Here is a 20,658-nt window from a genome sequence, read left to right on the forward strand (position 1 = left end):
GTTTGAAAAGCCCGCGACACCCAAAGCACTCCTTAGTAAAGCATCATCACTCCTTACTGCCACTTCACAATGCCAATGTCATTCATAACCGTAGGCTCTGCACCAGTGGTTGCCAAGAACTCCAGGAATCGTGCTCTATTCATTCATGAGTACTAGCAAGCCGTTCCCCTCCCCGTTCCCGTTTCCATTCCCAAACACCCCGGATTTACTCGTCCTTCTCAGCCGCCGCCTTCTTCGCCTTGGTTCCGCGAAGCTTCGACTCTGGGAGGTCCTTCTTGGGTCGCTGGGACTGGCGGATGGCAGAGGCGCGGGCAACGGCAGGGGCACGAAGATCAGATCGGTATCCAGACTTGACTGTGGTGTTGACGATGCCCTTGTAGGTCCTGGAAGGACAGTCAGCACTTCCCCAGAGTCTCTCGTCGAGTCTGCTCCTCACTTTCTCGTGGTCTTGTTTCCGCCAAAGGTGGTCTTGATGGCACCTGGTCCTGGCTTCTGGGCGTGGTTGACCTTCTTGGTGATCAGAGTCACCCCTCCCTTCTCTCCAGCAGCGGGCACAACTCCGACGGCCTGTCGAGATTAGAATTCCCACGTGTATGAATCACCCCTCTCTGCAATCGAAGCGTACCTTGTCGTTGACGAAACCGGCGTGCTGCGATTCCAATTAGCGAGAATTCCACACCTCAAGGTCCTGGTTTCCCTACCTTGCGCGAGTGCAAGTTAACCAGGTTGAGAGGATCACGGGAGAATCGGACACCTCCACTCTGGGCGCGCTTCACGAGGAAGGCATTTTGGGCTCCTACGGTCCAGAATCAGTCACTCTGCCTTTCCCAATATCTCCGTTTCCGCGGCTTCCAGTCGCCTTCCCTTCCCCGATACGCTGCGAGTCCCGGCCGAATTGTTACGTACCGACGATCTCCCAGATCAAGTCCGCAGACGCTTGGCTCGAGACGTGTGACATTTTGACGTGATGTGGTCGCGAAGATGGAGATATGGTTAACGGAGCTGATTTTTGAGTCAAATTTGGAAATGTTGGTGGGCTCGGCCGTCGCTTAATTGCGATACGGGCACCCCCATTGTACGCTAGGTTCACGGAGACGCCCACCAGAATATCGGTCAGGTCAGGGTACAGTTCTCCCTGTTCTTCCTGTGGGGATTGTTCCTGAATACCCATCTACGTAACCAGTCCTCCACAAATACCAATATCATGCGGCGTAATGCAAACCTCTCCATAAAGTCAGCCCAGTCAGTCCCCCACCGGTGGCGACTCTCGACGTGATCCCGTTCCGATTCAACCGGCATCAGGCCCATAAGCCACTACACGCCAAGACTTATTACCGCGCGCCTCTCTTTCACTTCGCCACGCCGGTTTTGGGATGTCGGCTGGACGCTGGAGCCTCCCGGGATGTGTGCTTAGACACCAACACCGGCCTGATCAATCTCGAGTTTCATGCGTCCAACGCCTTCCCAAACTTGGATTCAGGGGACCCTGAACTCTCACAGGTCACTCCTATAAGAATCAGGACCCCGAGCTCAGTTCGTTTTGAAGAAGATGGGCTACCTCCTCTACAGCACGGTTTCCAGCCTCCTCGTCATCTCAACTGGTATGTCGTTTGACTTAGCCCCAGCCTCTTCCTCCTATCCCGCGACGCAGCACTAACTCTTTCTTGCACAGTACTTTTCCTTACCCGTTCTCTTTGGCTTCATTACATCTCCGACAACATGTTCGCTATTCCCGGTTCCTCATTCATCTACTCGCGCCTGCCCTCCTCCTTCTCCGCCGACATCGAGAGCGGCCTCTCCTCCTCCGACTTTGATCTTACCGGCAACCTTGCCTCGGGCGACGCCCGCCGTGGGCTCGATGACAAGAGCAAGCGGGAGATCCAGCATATCATGAAGAGCCGCCGGGTGAACTTCGACGAGGCGCGGAGGATACACACCGAAGGCCGGTTCGCCAAAAACAACATCGGTCCCGATGGACTACCCAGAGACCCCAAGTTTGTGAGCTTCTCATAGGAGGAGAGCCGGGGCTCCCCAAATCAACTACATCGAAGCGATGCAGAGATTGGGATACCCCACCAAGTCGGTGTAGCAGGAAAGGAGGGCATTCCCGGACGGCTCGGAAACGGCGACACGACTGCTGCATCTACTCATTTGCTTGATCGGAGGCCTGTATTTGGTATTGATTCTCTCCCGCTGGGCTGCCCGCCGACTCTCGACGCAAACACCAAATTTCTACACACCACCTTTTTATATCGACGACCTTTTCAACTACCACAATTCACAATACCGCCCACACTACCTGCGAATCTATTTTTTGATACACGACGCCCCGCGAGAATTTCCTAGATGCTCTATTTCTTTGGCATGATGGGATAGGAGAGGAAGGAGTTCTGGATCTGGACTATGGAACGGAGTGCCAGAAGGTGGCTGGGGTAGATAGTAGCCGTGAGCGGCGCATCTCTTTGCTCCCTTACCCAAGGCAGCGAGTAGCAGACATTCTACATGTCGACATTGATCGTCAATGGAACGAATAGTCTATGAGTTCTGATAATATGTCTTTTTTTCGTCTGGTGATACCATCCGATCCGCGTTGGTGCCTTGGTGATGTCCCTCTCCGTGTTCACGGTCCGGATCAAGACCCCCCACCCGACGGGTCGGGTACCCACCACCCACTAATCTAGGGCTGGCCCGGGCTCGGCCTTGGCTCCTCCCGTTCTGCGAGTCGCACCCGCTAAGCTTCTCAGCCCGCGCAGGCACACTGCGCCATGTCTCTTTTTCCGGTCTCTGTACCTTGCTCAATACGTACAGTACAGTACAGTACAGTAAGTAAAGTAAAGTAAAGTCTAGTCTAGTCTACCTAGTCTGTCTGTCTGTCTGTCTGTGATCGGATCAACCTACCGTATCCGTATCCGTACGTGGGTAGGGGAAGGGGAAGGGGAAGGGGGCAGTTGATACCATAAGTACTACGTACTTACTGTAAAAGTACGTAAGTGAGTGAGTGAGTGAGTGAGTGAGTGAGTGAGTGGCAAGCTTGCTGGTGTACCTTTGACTTGTATGTGTGTGTGGATGGATGGATAGATGTAGTATGTAGTATGTATGTATGTAGTATGTACCGGTAGTATGTACCGGTAGTATGTACCCCTTACAGTAGCTGCTAGCTTACCGTAGCTTACCGACTTCGCACGTTGCCGTACCGCGTGAGAGGGCCAGGGCGATCGATCGATCGTCCGGAGGGGATCAATAGTAGTAGGTATTGGTATTGGTATTGGTATTGGTACTGGTACTATTACTACTACTACCACCGTCGACCACAAAAACACACACTACGTAGCAAGCAAGCAAGCAAGCAAGCAAGCAAGCAAGCATCCTCCTTCCCTCTCCTCCCCCCCAACCGAAACCAAACCAAACCAAACCTCCCTCAAAAAACCGCCCCCCATCCCGCACTGTACTGTACTGTACTGTACGCACTACTACGTCACTCACCTCATCTTATTACTCCATCCATCCACCCACCCATCCCTCCCTCCATCCATCCATCCCTCCACCCATCCCCTCCCACCACACCCAGAACCACACCCACAACCACAACCACAACCAGAACCACACCCACAACCCAGCTGTCCCTCCTCCCCCTCCCCCTCCTCCCCCTCCTCTCTCCCCTCCCCAACCCACAAAACCAATAACGACGCGCAGAGTTAAACATACGTAGTACGTAGTACGTAGCACCAAAACATACCAAAAACCAAAACCAAAAAAAAAAACCAAAAAAAAACCCAAAAAAATAAAATAAAAAGGTTTTACTTATTTAAGAAAGAATGAAAGAACGAAAGAAAGAAACTCTCTCTCGCAAGCGCAAGCGCACAGCCAGCTGCGCTTTCCGTAATTGTTCGTACTGCGTAAGTAAGGATAGTACCGGTAAGTAAGGATAAGAGGATAAGAGGATAAGAGGATAGGAAGGATAGGAAGGATAGGAAGGATAGGAAGTAAGCTCCCGTACCCTACCCTACTACTACTACAGTACTTACAGATCCCAGAGAGCGGAAAGCCCAAAAAACTTTCGGCGTGGAGCCCGTTTCGGAATCTATTTTTGAGGCGGGGCGGGGGCGGGGGGGGGCTTGTTCTCGCGAGAGAGAGAGAGAGGGGCGGGAACGGGATGGTACAGCATGGGATTGGCTGGGATGGCTGGGACGGGATGGCTGGGACGGGATGGCTAGGACAGGGACGGGAAGAAGAAAAGAAGAAAACACCCCCCCCCCCCAAAAAAAAGGTGGCGCGAGCATACCTAGGTAGGTAGATACCGGCCGGTAGGTACGGTAGGTACGGTATCGAGCATTGCATTGCATTGCATTGCATTGCATTCCGTGCCGGCACATGAGGTACCGTAGCATACCGTAGCGTAGCGTACTGACGACGGGTTCTCACGCGTGGTATGAGAGAGCGAGAGCGCGAGCTCATATCACATCATACCGTACCCGTGGTAGGTAGGTAGGTAGGTAGGTACCATAGGTAGTAGTACATCTCGATGACGATGACGACGCGGTGACTCTGTTTTTTGTTTCTTGTTTGAGATTCGACATTCGCGATTCGACATTCGATTGCAGGACACAGCGAGCGAGCAGGTTTACCATACCATACCGTACCATACCGTACCGTACCGTAGCGGTCCCTACCATACCGGTCCCTACCAGCTTTAGCCGTGTCCGCACGGTGCACCCCGGGTTTGCTACTACGTACTACCGGTACGTACTAGTAGTAGTACTAGTACCGGTACCGGTAGTAGGTACAGTCCGTACTACGTGCTACGTGCTACCGGTAGTACTGTGTTTTGGGTTTGGGGGTTTACGCCACCCATTTCCATGTTGTGCGGTTGTACGGTTAGTTGTACGGTTAGTTGTACAGAGTTGTACAGAGTTGTACAGAGTTGTACAGAGTTGTACAGAGTTGTACTGCTATGGTATGGTATGGTATGGTATAGTTCACGAATGAACACGACGCGGCTGATGTTTCAATCTTTTTTTCCGTTTCAATCTTTTTTTTTTTTTTTTTCGTATTTTCTCTTCCTCTCTCTCTCTCCTCTCTCTTCCTCTCTTCCTCTCCCTCCCGACTCCCGAGTCAGGTCAGGATCTCCCGATCGAGGGTGCGTTCCCCGTCAAGCACTAACTGACTGACTAACTGACTGGCTGCAAGTGTCGTCATCTTTCATTTCGAAATAACATTTTCCAATCTGTTTCGATTCTGAATTCTTTTGAACTTTCATCTATATCTATATATATACCGGTACTACGTACTACGTATATCTAATCTTTTTCCTTTTCTCCTCGTCCTACGTACTACGTACTACGTACTACGTAATTGGGATTTATTTATCCATCCTTGATCTTGCTTGATGCAGATGCAGATCCAAACACGGGATCAGGAGAGAGGGGGAAGGAAAGGAAAGGCTTTCAGGAAAGGATATCGTATCGTATCTATTTCTCTCCACCCATGTATACTGCGTATGTTACGTATGTTACTTGCTTTCTTCACCTCGTATACGTTACCTACCTAGGTAGTTACAACAACTGCTAGGTACTACGTCCTATTTTCATCATGCAGTCGAGCGAAGTCCGTGTCTGTGTCTGTGTTAGGACTTGTGTCCTTCTCTACCGGTACTTACCTTACTTACCTACTACGTACCTACTACTACTTACCGTCCTCACCTTACTTCGCCCCCCCCCCCCCCTTCTCTCATCATCATCATCCATACCCCCCCCCAGTGTGCAATCAATCAGACTTTCTCCTCCTCCCTCCCCTCTCCCCTCTTCCCTCCCTCTCCCACCCCCACCCCCACCCCCACCAAGTCGTAAGCACGTACCGTACTACGTAGCACGCAGCACGCACAACCCCCAAAGCAGCCCAACCCTTTCCACATCCTAAGAAAGGAAAGGAAACCTTTTTGATATTAATTAATTTATTTATTTATTTATGTATTTATTCTTTCCTTCTTCGATTTTCGCCACAACTCTCTCTGCGCCGAGCGACACTGGCTGTCTGTGCCCTGTGCCCTGTGCCCCTTGCGCCTTGCGCCCTTGTCCCCCATGTCCAGGACTACCTAAGGTAGGTACTAGGTACCTAGGTACCTATACTGTACCTACCATACCCACCTACCATACCCACCTACCATACCCACCTACCATACCCACCATACCCACCATACACAGCAATCCAGCAATCCAGTAATCCAGTAATCCAGTAAGTAATCCAGTACAGTTACCGACCGTTACCGACCGTTACCATTACCATTACCATTACCACCACCGCTAGCCGGCAGCACAGCACAGCACAGCACAGCACAGCACAACGAGGCAATCAGCCTCGCCTCCCCTCCCCTACCCATCCACCCATCCACCCATCCATCCATCCACCCCCCCATGTATACTACCGGTACCTACACTACACTACACTACCAACCACCCACCTACCTACCACCCAACCTAACCACAAGCGACCCTCAACCACCTACTTACCTTACCTACCAACCAACCAACCTCAAGAACGATTAAAAAAAAAAAAAAAAATCGTTTCCTGCTCGCCAGGTCCGAACCTCGGATGGAGATGAGGAGCGCGCCAGTGGCGATGGCGATGGCGATGGCGATGGCGATGGCGATGGCGAGCAGGCCTGGATACCGCCGGTTGGCCGGTAGGTAGGTAGTGTGGTACTGTGGTACTGTGGTACTGTGGTACTGTACCGCGAGACGGCACGCGGGGCTGCGATGCTCGCGTTGTCCGTTGAGGGATTCACGTGCGCTTGAATGAGAGCTCGGCTTCCGCGCTTCGCGCTTCGCGGCGCTTCGCGGAGGCGTGAGCGAGGGCGGGGCGGAGGGCGGAGGGGCGGAGACGGGAGGTGGATGAGGTAAGGTAGATGGATAGGTATACCGGGATTGAGCTTCACTCCCCCCCCCTTCTCCTTCAACGGCATCGCAGTTGGTTCTCACGTCCAGCGCGTACATCCCTATCCGTTCTCTTACTGGGATCGCACAAAGAGTCACTTTGTACTTTGTAAAGATATACCTCTGCTTAGTCTAAACGGGAACACCTTTCCGATTCTATCCTTGGGGTCGTAATCATGACCAAGACCCGAATCGCCGCATTGAATGCTATCAAAATTCCGACCTCCTTCCTGCTCCATGGAATCGACCATCTCAATACAAAATTCGGGTCAGGATTCGAGCTGCGGTACCGGTTAGTAATCAAGTCCTGGGGGTGCAGCAGCAGGTCTTACAGCTCAAAGCTTCCAGGGAGTCGGAGATCTCCTTGATCTGGCGGGGTTGCACGTCGCTGATGTCCGCCATGAGGTAGGCAACATCTCCTTTGTTGTCGGTGATTTGCTTATCGACGTTGTGGTCGCCAAGGATTTCGTTGACTGTAAGATGTGAGCCGTACTGTCAGAGACACTATGGTGATATGTTTACCCTTCCTTAATACACCAGGCACATTATGATGAATGTAGATCACCTGTTGTGGTCAGTAACGATCCATCTGGCTGGCAGTGACAAGAGACCACATACTCTGGCATGGTGCGACTCGTCCAGAGTCAGAGAGCGGAGGTTGATTTCAGGGAGGTTGACAGACCCGAGAGTGACACCAGAGTTCACATAGCGAACCAGAGCGTCAGAAACTGCGCCACGTTAGCAAGAGACAGGTATCCTGAATGGTCGAGCATACCCTCAACACCAATAGCGCGTTGAGCCTCCTCGGTACTGCCTCCAATATGAGGAGAGAGAATGATGTTCTTCAAGCTGCGAAGATCCTCTGCCCAGCTGTTCAGGTCGTTGGTGAAGTAGTCGCCGTTGCCACCAGGCTCACTTGGATACACATCTAAAGCAGCTCCAGCGATCTTGCCGCTGCGGGAAGCGTTGATGAGAGCGGGGATGTCGACAACAGTACCACGACTGGCATTAATCAGGTAACTTCCGTTCTTCATCTGCTCGAATTCAGGGGCTCCAATCATGTTCTTCGTCTCAGGGAGCTCAGGAACGTGGCATGTGACAAAATCTGCCTGGTTAAGAAGAGCTTTGAGAGTTGGGACCTGCTTCGCCGTTCCGAGAGCCATCAAGTTGAGGACATCGTAGTAGATGACGGACATGCCCATGGCCTCAGCTAGCACTGAGAGCTGCGAGCCGATGTGACCATATCCGATTATACCAAGTGTCTTGCCCCGAATCTCCCAGCACTTTGCGCTGACTTTGTTCCACGTTCCCTGGTGTAACTCGCTGGAACGGTCACCCAGCTGACGGGCAAGGACAATAATCTCGGCAATGACCAGCTCTGCGACACTGCGGGAGTTCGCAAAAGGCGAGTTGAACACCGCAATGCCGTTTCTCGCCGCAAATTCGAGGTCGACCTGATTGGTACCGATACAAAAGCAGCCCACTACAATCAAGTTCCTGGCTTCCCGGAGGACCTTCTCACTGAGCTTGGTCTTTGATCTAATCCCAATAACGTGGATATCACTAGCGACATTGTCAGCCAACTCCCAGCGTCTGGTGAGAAGAGACAAGTTCCCACCGGATCTTTTCTATTAATTCGTCCTCTGGGAGGGAGGTTTTCAATGCCTCCACTTGGTAGCCTTGCGCGGTTAAGATTTCCTTCCCGCTCTCGTTGACATTTTCCAACAGCAAGATCTTGATGTCAGTGGTGTTAAAAGGCTTCAACTGCTTTGGCGCAGATTGGGCCGGGTTGGGATTCAAGTTGGCCCCGCCCGTGTTGGGAGGCGGGGAATGGAAGGCTGCAGTGGGGGAGACGTTGAACGGGGGCGAAGTTGAGACCATGAGGCTGAGGGGGATTTGTCTCGCCAGTCTGTCCGGGGACGGAGCTATGTCTTTGGCGGGGGTCGTCGACATGCTCGAGAATTTATATATCGGATTGGACCGGGGTCTTTATGGAGGTTGAATATAATTGAGTTGAGCTGAGTCCGTACACGTAAAATGAGAGAAAAGGAGTTAGGCTATGCTATGACGGTAGGGAAGAGGTGGGTGTGGCTGTCTGAAAAATTATAAAGTTGGAGGGGACAAAGAGATGCGTGGTAGGTGGGTATAGGTATAATCATGGGTTATCGCCTCTTCCCACTAGCCCCACCAACACCACTAGCCCCCTTGTGTGGTAGATGGTACCGTAGTTGATGCATCGAATTGGTCGTTTAAACCTGTATCATCATTCTCATCCGTGGTACAGAAGACGACTTGTGACGTTTAAAAAAGGTTTGGCTTAGCGGCGCCTTGTATTACCTGACCCCCGGACTGGTTGTAAGCGCCATTTCGTATATTGACATCGACTTCTTTACATCCAAATGATACCCGTGTGGAATAGATAGATAAGTCTTTGCGAAGATGAAAGACCAGGCTTTGGAATCACAGCATCTTGAAAATATGGTCAAATTTATGTGTAAATCTAGACTGCATGTTTAGGTTTACAATTTTGCTTCCGGGTATGGCCGTCGGGCAAACATTCGCCCTCAAAAACCAGTCGTGGCCCTAGAAGTCTCCTATTTTATATGTGCTGTGCTGAAATATCTGATACATGTTTGATGCCATGATGAGTATTCAGACTTCAAAGATCAGACAGCCAGATAGCCGAATCCCCCATCCCATGTCCGAATTCCCCGCCCCGAATTCATCACCTCCCTAACGCTCCAACCACACTCCCCACCATCACAGCAATCTCCCTCTCCCAAGCCCGCTCGACATCCCCCCCCTTCGTCTTCGCACTGATACCCGCTGGCGGCGTACTACCCCTCACAACACAGCCCCGAATAGCATCCCGTACACTGTTCTTATTGCTCCTCAACGTCCGTGCACTTACACCACCTTTGTTCACAATCTCCATCGTCTTGGTCGTCAGTCCTCCCGCCAGCGTCCGCCAGAAGTAGCTTGCCAGACTGCCCGTTTCCAGACTCGACAAGAGGGGCTGTAGAAAATTTGTGGGCGCCAGAGACGCGGGGAGAGTTGGATGTGATGGCGGGCTAGTGGTTGAGAGCAGCGATTCCAGTGCGAGGATGTTCTGGCAGCGGGCGGAGACCTCGAGGAGGGTTCGATCGAGATTGGGTAGGGTGGCGAGAGCTCTCGCAAGTGAGGCCAGAGAAGATGTGAGCGCCGTGCGGAGGTATTCCTGCAGCGTATTGATCAGAAGTTGCGGCTCCCACCTGTCCGTCTTTTTCGTATCGGGAACCGGCGAGAGTAGATATAGAGATAGCAGGGCCGACGTGGTCCTGGCTTTCGTGTCCGTAGTCTGCGCGAAAGTGGCCGTATTGGATCCGGATGACAGAGTGCTCATCGAGAACTCCCGCACGATTTGTTGGGACTTGGTGAGGATCGACCGTTCGGCATCGTTGATGGTGTTGTTTCGCAACGTCCGCACAACATCGACCTTCTCCAGCCCATAGCCCTCTTCCCCTTCCGCCTTCTTTGAGAACAGATCCCGCAAGCTGAGCAGCGTGTTCGAACACCGTACCAGAGCTCTGTGGTCCTCCTTCTGCCCCGGGACCTTCACCGGGTTTCCTGTGCCTACCACCTCAGCCAGCTGGATCTCCAGCTGGCGTCCCAGTTGCAGACACCGCCCAACCGATCTCCCTAGCCGGACCGTCTCCCACAACCTCGCTGCGACAGCGCGCACTTCTTCGGCTGTCTCGTAGCGCACCAGGACCTCCTTCTCGAGTCGTTTGTAGCCATCGTTCAAACTCGCGACCTGCGAGTCGATCTCCTGCACGATCCGCGCGCTGGACGCTGTCTGTTCTTGGGTATGGGAGAGCAGGGGAAGGGCGCTTTTCGTGGTGAGGGCGTCAATGTGCGTATTAATTTCCTGTGCGTCAAAGAGCACCCGGGACAGCGGCGTGGAGAGGTCGAGGGGCGTATCGGTGGGGTTGTTGGTGGTGAGGACAAGGCTGTTGGCGAACAGCGCGGGCGAGAAGGCTGGGTCGAGAAAGGCCTCGTAGTCGATGTAGGAGGCATCGTCGACGTCGGCCATGGTATCGTACCGCGGGACGGCTGTGTATTTGTATTGGGGATGGGGTGTTGAGCTGGGCAGAGAGTAGAAGTTAGGCTGAGTTGCGGCTTCAGCCTTGCTGGCCTTGTGACCCACTGCCATGGAGGCCGACCAGGGGCGCTTCGTATAGTAAAAGAAGGCATATTTAATAATTACAGTAGACTAGTATCTCAGTACTCCCCCCTCCCCCACGATGAGCTCCGCGCCCACGGTCGCACTCGCCTCCAGGAAACTGCGCTCTAAAATTCATCTGCTTCAAAAGAGCTTTGGCCTGCTCCCCGAGTCCTCCAGAGCGCCGCCAACATGATTCATCTCGATCGACTGTGAATTCGCGGGCCCGACAGTTGGTATTGGAGTCCGAGAGCTGGGATTCTGTGTCTTTTACTCTGAGGCCCTCGAGCAGCTGTCCATCGCTGACACCGGCACCGCCTCCTTGACCGACTTCCAAGAATCTCTTACGAGCTTCAACCTCAACTTCATGGACATTCGTAGTAGTCCTCAAAAATTATCGCAATTTTTTGGCAGCAATGCTGCACGTGTCGATAGATCCGAGGTGCGTCGCATCGTGCAGGACTTCTCATCCTCGGCAACAGACAATGTTGTTCTGGTAGGCCATGCTCTATTTAACGATCTGTGGAGGATGAACGAGGATGGATTTGGGAGGCCCCAAGCCGCCGTTCTGGAAACAATGAGTATTGCAGAGGGTATAATCCCCATCGGGCGCCAGCTTTCGCTCGAGGATCTAGCCATAGGGTACAATATCCCGCGGCAGAAGTTCCACGATGCCGGGAATGATGCATATTACACTATGCAGGTCCTGATCATGCTCGTCGTGGAGGGTGTCAAGGAGCAACTGGTAGTCCGCTCTCAACAACCCTCACGTGCTTCCAAACTGATGAACGGAGTAGAATCCCCAGCAACGTGAGAGAGTCTCTATTCTAGAAGCACTTGCTCGCATGCCAATTCCAGGGCAGGAAATCATTAACAAGTTCCAGTATTCTTCGGCAGTGGCTATTGCGCAGGAGAAGATGGCAAAATGGAGGCGTCTGCATCCGGGTATGAAAATATGACACATAGTCAAAAATGCTTGATAACATCGGCTGCAAATCAAGAGTTCGCTCACATAACATCGGTATGGGGGATGAAACGGCGGGCTGACGGTCAGTGGAGTCGATACTTGCCGGTGGCAGAGGGCTCTGGCTGAGCATTGTCACGGAATCAGGTCGACGACTGCACGAACCAGCTCTCTTCAAGGATATAGTGAACCGTGAGCACAAGTGCTGGCTACAAGCTCAATAGTCTGCCCTTAGTATGCCGATTTGATATCCTTGTTAGGAATCAGCACTCTGCCCCAGGTGCACAATGTAGTGTTGGGGCGGTTATGCAAAGATGGGAATCGCGGTGGCTAAAAGCTCCCCCGAACAAAGGAGTGGACTAGCTATTACGTTCAACCCGATGTAGCAACAATGAAAATGAAATTCTCGGAGATACAATTCATAGAGCGAGAAGCTTCGACTTTTGCACTGTCCTTGCTTCAACTCCTTCGCTGCTCCCGGTGGCCCAATCTCTCCCAACATGACAACCACCAGCCTATCCCGCAAAGAACCACAACAAGACTTAATCTCTTCCTCCACCTAACTCGCCCTCTATCATAACCACACCAAACGCTAGCCAGAGTCCTACATCTCGCCTATCAAAGTTACATAGAAGAAAGCCGCTGAAAGATTCGTCGTTGACTTTGACGTTGATATAAACAATAGCCGAACAGTGGATTAAGCGAGCCGCCGCTTTTTGCTCTTATCTCCTACTTAAGTCCCAAGTTCGAAACGTGTGATAGCAAGCAACCTAACTGAGCAGTCGGACATCGGATTCCTTCACTTAGACCAATCATTGCACTTGAGTCTGGGCAATCTCGTTCGTTGTCTTTGTTGACTACAAACCGACTCCCGGCCACCTTACCTACCCGTGGTGCTCGGTTATCTCGCCCATGCCGAAGCCGGATGTTGTTGAATGAAAAGCGACAAATCCTTGACCGATGTTCAAGTAAAATTTGACAGCTGCCGGTCCCATCGACTCATGCAAACTAACTGCATCCGGTATGTCCATCCGAGGCGAGGTCTATGGTGGGGCGGAATATCGCCACGATCCGATAGCTTGCCGTTCGGGTATCGATACCCGTAGCTCCAACAACCTGATAACTTTTGCATCATCTGACAAGTATATAAATTGATATTTCTCCCCTAATTCTTCTTCATCAACCTCCAGTACTTCATCTCCTTTATCTCCTGCATCTTCTTCATCCACATTCATCATGTCTACCGTGGAAATTCCCACCTCTCTCCCCATCGCCGGCGCAAAGAAGTCGACGCCACAGCATCCTCTTGGCCCTCTCACAGCTGGCGAGATTAAGGAGTCGGCAAAAATCATCAGATCGTTGTGGCCAGCGGGCACGGATATTCAGTTCAAGAGCATCACATTGCAGGAGCCAGAGAAGGCTAAACTGGTCCCTTTCCTGGCTGCTGAACATGCGGGAAAGCCAACGCCCACTATCGAACGGCGAGCTTTCGTTGTTTACTATCTCCGAAATACCGTAAGTCTAGTCTAACAACCGCTCGCTTTGGTGCTTCCGAGCTGATTCGCTTTGGTAGAACAAACTCCATGAGGCTATCGTGAGCTTGAGTCAAGCAAAGGTTGAGAGCAATGTTCGTCTCGGCCCGTGCGTGCACAGCAATGCAGATGGAGACGAGATTATCCGAGTCGAGCAGATCGCTCTCGAGGATGAGCAAGTCAAGGCAGAAATCGCAAAGCTTCAACTTCCAGAAGGAACTGTCATCATCAGCGACCCTTGGATCTACGGTAAGTTCTGCCCCCCCCTTCTTTCACCCAGTCCAAGCTGACCAGCCAGGATCCGACGGAGTCGATGATGGACTGTTCACGGACAAGGAGCGAATGTTTCAATGCTTCCTGTACATCCGGGACCCAAACAACTCCTCTGAACCAGACAGCAACCACTACGCTATGCCCATCAGCATTTCTCCGGTCATCAGCGCCGAGACGATGAAAGTCACCAGAATTGACTTCCTTCCCACCGGCGCAGATGCTACCGTCAAGGAACCAGCGCCATATAAGGTGCAGCCAGCCAATGAGTACATCCCAGAAGCCCAGGACCTCCGAACAGACATCAAGCCACTCAATGTCATCCAGCCAGAAGGAGTTTCGTTCCAAGTCACCAACTTCAGTGAACAGGGCCACTCCATTGCCTGGCAAAAGTGGGAGTTCAAGATCGGGTTCAATCAGAGAGAAGGAATGGTTCTCTACGACGTGCACTACGCCGGTCGACCTCTCTTCTACAGACTCTCCCTCTCTGACATGAACATTCCCTATGCTGATCCCCGCCACCCATACCACAAGAAGGCAGCCTTCGATCTTGGCGATGCCGGCGCCGGTATCATGGCCAATAACCTGCAACTCGGATGCGATTGCCTCGGATCCATTTACTACCTCTCGGCGGTCTTGAATAACGACAAGGGGGAGCCTCTGGAGATGCCAAACTGTGTCTGTATTCATGAGCAGGATGCAGGAATTGGCTGGAAGCATACAAACTACCGCACTGGTCGGGCTGCTGTTGTGCGAAGCAGAGAATTGGTCCTCCAATCCATCATTACGGTCTCGAACTACGAGTACATTCTCGCTTTCCAATTCAACCAGGCCGGGGAGCTCATGTACGAGGTACGCGCGACAGGTATCCTCTCCACTCAACCCATTGACGAGGGCATCTCCGTCCCATGGGGCACAGTCGTGCATCCGGGAGTTCTGGCAGCTCACCACCAGCACATCTTCTCCCTCCGTGTCGACCCCATGATCGACGGCCCGCTGAACCGGGTCGTCTACGACGAAGCACATCCCATGCCACGCTCTGACTTCAACCCGCACGGCGTGGGCTACACCGTCACCGAAACGCCCATCACCACATCCGGCGGCTACGACCTCGACGTCGACGCAAACCGCATCTTCAAGATCCAGAACGCCGGCGTCAAGAATCCCGTCAACGGCAAGCCCGTCTCCTACAAGATCTCGGCGCCCCCATTCCAGAAGATGCTGGCCGACCGGGAGAGCTTCCACCACAAGCGAGCCGAGTTCGCCGACCACAACATCTACGTCACGGCGTACCGCGAGGACGAGCTGTATGCCGGCGGTAAGTACACGAACCAGTCGCGCGGCGGGACCGGGGTGCGCAGCTTTGCGGCGCGCCAGGACCGCGTCCTCGACGAGGACCTGGTCGTCTGGGTGCAGTTCGGCATGAACCACGTCCCGCGCATCGAGGACTTTCCCGTCATGCCGTGCGAGGTCATGAAGGTGCACTTCAAGCCCGTCAACTTCTTTGACCGGAACCCGGCTCTGGACGTCCCGCAGAGCGCGCAGAGCTTGAACCAGAGCCGACTGCTGGGGGTGGAGCATAAGCAGGAGGTGGGCACGGCCGTGGTGAGGGGTGGGGATGTGTGTTGTGTGAAGGAGAGCAGCAAGCTATAGGTGGGAAGCTGGTTTGGCCAGGCGTTTGTGTTTTGGGTTCTAGGTTTAGTCTTGGGGGTCTGGGTTGGGGTTTTTAAAATACCCGGGGAGTTGGGAAGTAGCGCCGCTAGCTAGTGTATGTATCGTAGCCTAAAAGCATCGAAGAAAGCATAGAAAAAAGTGCATAAAAAATCGTCGATCGCCTTCAGAACCGCCCTGCCTTGCCCTGCTCTGCTCTGCTCTGCTCTGCTCTGCTCTGCTCTGCTCTGCTCTGCTCTGCTCTGCTCTGCTCTGCTCTCCTCTCCTCTCCTCTCCTCTCCTCTCCTCTCCTCTCCTCTCCTCTCCTCTCCTCTCCTCTCCTCTCCTCTCCTCTCCACCACTCTCCTCCTTCCCAAAGCGAAGCCAAGAAAATCGATAAATATAAAGTATAAAAGTAACGTACGTAAGTGAACAAGCAGATAAAGGCAGAGGCAGGGGCAGACAGATACAAAAGCAGATACTTATTCAAGTAGGAACCCACTCCTTTTTCTTTTTCTTTTCCTTTTCTTCTTTTCTCTTTTCGACTTGGCTTGACTTGACTTGACTTGACTTGAAATCACTCACCTACTCTCTTGGATGAATTCAAATTTGCAGCCTTTTTTTCTCTTTCTTTTTAATGGAAGGTTTGAAGTGCGAAGGTAGCGGCAAACTTTTTATCTATCTATCTATCCCTTGATCCGTGAGATCTCTGTAGGTTTAGCTAGGTACGAGCAGTGAGTTTTCTGCAAGTGTGTTTGTTTTGCTGTCGTTCCCTGCTGCTGCCTTGGTGTCCTTTCGCGTTCTCTGTGCTGCGTAGTTGCCCATACCCGCACCCATACCTATACTCGTACTCGTACTCATACTCATACCCGTAGATGGCAGGTAGCCGCCAGACAGGATAGTGTTATATCCCGGATCGTGATCGGGACCGCCGCCGAATACCTGCTGCTCGTAGAGATCCCCGTGCCCAAAACCCGGCTGACCTCCAGCACCACCACTCGCAAAGTCCTGCCGGCCGTAGCCACGATCGCCCGGGCGACGAGACGCGGTACCCACGTCCCGTCCCGTGTTCAATGGTGCGGGGAAAGTCCATCGGCGAAGCCTTGCTGCGCTGGAGCGTCTGTGAGGCTCTCCTCGTGAGACACTCCCGGCATCGACCCGCCTCCAGAGCGATCACGCTGCTGCCCATACGGACGCCTGTCGTAACCCGCGTGGCCGCTCATGTCCGCGTTCGCGGCGCCTCCTTGCCTGTAGCCAAGCCCCGAATCGGCTCGGTATCTGGCTCTGCGCACTCACCATGTGTCCATGAAGGCGGTCATGGCGGTGCTCGGCGCCCTGAACTCCGCGTTCGCCGTGGCGTCGCGTACTGCCCTCTCTGGCGCTCGAAATCCCGATTATAGAGAAGGTTGTCCGCCGTGCCCGGGAAGGGGCTCTCGCCGAACTCGGAGATGGGTATGTCCCTGCTGGTGCGGATGATGCGCAGCTGCTCGTGGAACCCCCGCCGTCTTATCGAAATCGCCCGGGTCCGGCACAGCCGTCGCCTCCGACATGGCCTCGGAGGGCTGGCCGTGGCCGTGGTCGTGGTGTGACGCTTCTTCGGGTCTGGGTAATCCATAGGGGAAACTTGTGTAGATCCCAGGCGAAGGTGATCGTAGAGCGTTGCTGTTGTACCGAGCTCGTTTTGCGGGCTCGTCGTCTGACGGTAACAGGTCTCGGGCCCTCTTGAAGCGTCCATCGTGGCCAGAGGATCTAACTTGACCGTCGAGTGGCCGGTTCTGGAGGTCATGATTTTCCTCCGTGGCACCTGACCACTGTTTTGCAACCATCTGCATCGTGCGTTCCTGCTCTGCCGTCGTAAGTACTGGAGCCGCAGAGAATATCATCTCGTTTGACCTCCGTGGATACATATCTGCTCGGCTGGAAGTAAGTGCCGTAACAGCGTTATGTGAAGCGTAAATGTTGCGCATGCCATCAGCTTGAACATCTCTCCTCGCGCCCGTAGACATCGCATCGTGACTGGACGCTGGCCGCAACATATCTTCTTTTTCTTCTTCCTCCCCGTGATGAAAATCATTGTCGTTCTCGTGATGCTCCGTTGTGATCCTCGAATTGGCGACGGTTGTTGGTGCGCTGTCGAGCCGTGGGTGGATGCTATGCGGAAGGAGTAGACGGCGTGTGCTCGGGAAAGCTGCATCGGGAGCAGAACCAGAGGATGGATTCGGCTATTGGCCTCGTCTGCTAGTCCCGGAAGCGAAATCAACAACGAAGAAGATACCCGGGTAGCGCTGAGCTCCATCGTTCGCTTCGAGCTTCGAACTCCTGCTCCTTGTTTATGATAAATTTCATCGAGGCCTCGCTCGTGTTTTGAGAGCTACTCAGCACGCACCAGAATTTTGATATCGAGGCGCAAGGGAGAGAAGGGAATCGAACAAGTGGAAGTTCCGTTTCGGTGATCGGGATCTGGAGTCTTGCTTCTGATACAAGCAGCATGTGCTGACTGCGCAGACTTATCGCGTTCGTCATCTCGGTTTTCTCTGAAGGATATTGCAGCTGGGTAATTATGAAATTCATATTCCGGGGAGGAAGAGATCCGTCGGTGGCCTCCGAGGTATTGAGGGTCGCGCTTAGTAAACTCCCGCGTGCTGAATACCCGCGAATCGCGAATTTTGTTTTTCAACGAATAATCGCATTCCCTCGATTTTATTCACTTTCGCAAACAGATTCCGTTTGCTAATTGAATCGCATGATGTGATCGCGATTCGGCTGACTTATATTTGATAATGCCGTAGATATGTCGTAGCCGTGTTGATTTGAGGCTATGAACATCGAACCAATTACAACGTTACAGCTCTATCTTTTAACTCTAAACGATTCATATATTAAAATAAATATATCAGCCCTAAGGTTAGCCGCGACTTCATAATTAAAAGCAGCTATTGTAGAGAAGGGATTAATAATAGGACTTGACGTCGCAACTTTTGGGGCCTTTCCTTAAAGTGGGCGACAAGAAGATGCCTTCCGTCATATTTTTTATAGTATTACTCGTCTCATAAAAGATGATTGATCATTAAAATTTGACATTTCCATATTTAACCATAGCGCCGATCTACATAATCAATTTATAACACGCTAGCTTATTTATGTATTGATATATTCGAGAAACAAATTACGTACAGATTTGAAGAGTTGGGATTTTAGCCGTTCAAATCGGTCAAAAAAGTCGTGTAAACACGTATATATTTCGAGAGCAATAAAATCGCGACAATAAAATCAACTTTAAATACGAGATACCTTTGTAGCTAAGGGTCACGTCGACTAAATCATTCGATTTTCATATCTATATTTAGATTCAGTGTTTGAGTTATTTACATGATAAACTGAAACTTCGCGATTCTTAGCGAGTTAGTTCTCAAGCTATTTTTGGTGTTTACGACGTGAGACATCTTTTTTTCCGAAGACATGTTATTTTTTTCTTCGCCCATTGTAAGGAAAGGCAACACAAGGTGCGATATCAAGCCTCATTATTAAGGATTGAAGAAAAAAATACCCGGAGATCAATCAATTTTCCGTATTCTCCGGGGATGCAATTGGCAATTTTGGTGGTATCCCCAGATCGTGATCACAACAGCAATAACGTGCGTCACTTACCAAAGACTAAAACACACGTTTCGATTGCGACTCGCAGATCCAAATCTCGTTTTGAGGAGTTACCGAATACGCCTGAAGCACTCGGTGTCGAGTTAGATGGCAGAGAAGATCCGCGATAGGGCGTTGTGCTCTTAGATGACGGGCCTGTTTTGGTTAGTCTAAATGTCTCGTGAGTTGAGGAGCTTGTTCTCCTGTATTCGCTGTCAGGTTAAGTACTCTGAGGACACACGAAGACTGAGACCGTCTGACATTCCAGACGAAGTCGCCTGGCCTTCGGACAGAATTCACGCGAAAACATCAGATGAAAAATTTAGGAGTTTGTGGCACGTGTTATATTGGACTATGTGTAATCCGTCTCGTATGACATCTTACGTTATTTACATGAGCATCGATCATTTCTCCATGCCATTATAACACTCCACATCTTTCCCAAAAACCCGAGCTCGTCAACCTTGCTACACTATCCGTTGACTTTGCCCATACGAAGCTGCGAGCCCAGCCGCGCTCAGCCATCTCCGATGGAAATCTAGACAACGGCGCGGTTCTTGACGCTTCTCTTGTAGGTAGGAGCCTTGTCCATCGTGTACCCACCGGCTTGGGAGGTCGCCGGGGGGGCGCAGAGGGGAACGTTGAGCTTGTCGCCAACGGCGATGGCATCGGGGTTCTGGATCTGGGGGTTGGAGGCGACCAAGGCGGCCAAGGTGATGCCCAACTTGGTCTCGGCGATGATGGTGAGGGTGTCTCCCGATTTAACGGTGTAGGTAGGGTCACTGGTTTGGGAGCAGGTGGCTGTGACCGGGGGGGTCACCGGGAGCGCAGGAGCTTGACAAGCAGGGTTGGGGATGGAAATGCTTTGTCCGACGGCGATGAAGTTGACGTTGGTGATGGAGTTCACGTAGGCGAGCTGGTCAACAGTGACACCGTTGGCGGTGGCAATGGCACCCAGGGTGTCTCCAGAAACGACAATCACGGTCGAGACGATGTTGCAGTTGGTGCCGATCTGAGCGAAGACTGGCAGGATAGAGGCTGCTGCGGAGAGCAGGTAGAAAGAGTAGCGAGCCATTTTGGACGGTGTGAGTTTTGAAGATGAGAGTTGTCAACGAAGGTGATGTTGGATGTAGATGGGAGTGCAATTCTTCGCGGACTGGACAATGGTTAAGTAGCTGAGGATGGCAAGCCGTTGCCGCATATACATTGTGAGATAAGAGTTTGGCCTGAATTTTAAATCATCACCCATGTCCAAGTACTTTTCCCAAAGAGGTCCGTCCGTTTTCCGAACTTCCGTATGTGACCGCTAGCCAGCAAGCAGCCTTAGGGATAAACCAAAACGCTTTCCGTAACCCCCACACAAGTGAACGTTCGGCCCAGCAATACGAACAGATTCTTTGTTGACGTTGACGTTACCCATCATCCACCTTGGGGAAGCGAATTCTGCCGGCGAAATCAAACCGACAGCCTGGGCCG

At 52.2% G+C, this 20,658-nt stretch overlaps 9 protein-coding genes across 9 annotated transcripts; 3 read left to right on the top strand and 6 right to left on the bottom strand.

Annotated features, from left to right (window-relative positions):
• Positions 1-205: 205 nt before the first annotated feature.
• Positions 206-958, bottom strand: L3040_008667 (uncharacterized protein; the record flags this gene model as incomplete). The annotated part of the gene is made up of 5 exons (XM_066157153.1): positions 206-383; positions 437-567; positions 626-649; positions 702-796; positions 907-958. 5 exons carry the CDS (start codon positions 956-958, stop codon positions 206-208), a joined length of 480 nt encoding a protein of 159 aa, XP_066010414.1.
• Positions 959-1,549: 591 nt separating this feature from the next.
• Positions 1,550-2,013, top strand: L3040_008668 (uncharacterized protein; the record flags this gene model as incomplete). Its single annotated transcript, XM_007296011.1, has 2 exons — positions 1,550-1,601; positions 1,673-2,013. The coding sequence occupies 2 exons, from the start codon at positions 1,550-1,552 to the stop codon at positions 2,011-2,013; spliced, it is 393 nt and encodes a 130-aa protein (XP_007296073.1).
• A 5,168-nt stretch (positions 2,014-7,181) lies between these two features.
• L3040_008669 (uncharacterized protein) lies at positions 7,182-8,882 on the bottom strand (the record flags this gene model as incomplete). Its single annotated transcript, XM_007296010.2, has 6 exons — positions 7,182-7,210; positions 7,262-7,402; positions 7,452-7,494; positions 7,548-7,657; positions 7,705-8,492; positions 8,548-8,882. 6 exons carry the CDS (start codon positions 8,880-8,882, stop codon positions 7,182-7,184), a joined length of 1,446 nt encoding a protein of 481 aa, XP_007296072.2.
• Positions 8,883-9,654: 772 nt separating this feature from the next.
• Positions 9,655-11,121, bottom strand: L3040_008670 (uncharacterized protein; the record flags this gene model as incomplete). Its single annotated transcript, XM_007296009.2, has 1 exon — positions 9,655-11,121. One exon carries the CDS (start codon positions 11,119-11,121, stop codon positions 9,655-9,657), a length of 1,467 nt encoding a protein of 488 aa, XP_007296071.2.
• A 376-nt stretch (positions 11,122-11,497) lies between these two features.
• L3040_008671 (uncharacterized protein) lies at positions 11,498-12,318 on the top strand (the record flags this gene model as incomplete). The annotated part of the gene is made up of 3 exons (XM_066157154.1): positions 11,498-11,875; positions 11,928-12,075; positions 12,185-12,318. The coding sequence occupies 3 exons, from the start codon at positions 11,498-11,500 to the stop codon at positions 12,316-12,318; spliced, it is 660 nt and encodes a 219-aa protein (XP_066010415.1).
• A 1,012-nt stretch (positions 12,319-13,330) lies between these two features.
• L3040_008672 (uncharacterized protein) lies at positions 13,331-15,549 on the top strand (the record flags this gene model as incomplete). The annotated part of the gene is made up of 3 exons (XM_007296008.2): positions 13,331-13,609; positions 13,668-13,875; positions 13,925-15,549. The coding sequence occupies 3 exons, from the start codon at positions 13,331-13,333 to the stop codon at positions 15,547-15,549; spliced, it is 2,112 nt and encodes a 703-aa protein (XP_007296070.2).
• A 1,067-nt stretch (positions 15,550-16,616) lies between these two features.
• On the bottom strand, positions 16,617-16,865 carry L3040_008673 (uncharacterized protein; the record flags this gene model as incomplete). Its single annotated transcript, XM_007296007.2, has 2 exons — positions 16,617-16,794; positions 16,843-16,865. The coding sequence occupies 2 exons, from the start codon at positions 16,863-16,865 to the stop codon at positions 16,617-16,619; spliced, it is 201 nt and encodes a 66-aa protein (XP_007296069.2).
• Positions 16,866-16,940: 75 nt separating this feature from the next.
• Positions 16,941-17,842, bottom strand: L3040_008674 (uncharacterized protein; the record flags this gene model as incomplete). Its single annotated transcript, XM_066157155.1, has 2 exons — positions 16,941-17,768; positions 17,822-17,842. The coding sequence occupies 2 exons, from the start codon at positions 17,840-17,842 to the stop codon at positions 16,941-16,943; spliced, it is 849 nt and encodes a 282-aa protein (XP_066010416.1).
• Positions 17,843-19,720: 1,878 nt separating this feature from the next.
• On the bottom strand, positions 19,721-20,257 carry L3040_008675 (uncharacterized protein; the record flags this gene model as incomplete). Its single annotated transcript, XM_007296006.1, has 1 exon — positions 19,721-20,257. The coding sequence occupies one exon, from the start codon at positions 20,255-20,257 to the stop codon at positions 19,721-19,723; it is 537 nt and encodes a 178-aa protein (XP_007296068.1).
• Positions 20,258-20,658: the final 401 nt, after the last annotated feature.

Source organism: Drepanopeziza brunnea (genome assembly GCF_022702325.1).
Source record: "Drepanopeziza brunnea f. sp. 'multigermtubi' strain 214-2 chromosome Unknown ctg16, whole genome shotgun sequence".
Classification (NCBI taxonomy): Eukaryota; Fungi; Ascomycota; class Leotiomycetes; order Helotiales; family Drepanopezizaceae; genus Drepanopeziza; species Drepanopeziza brunnea.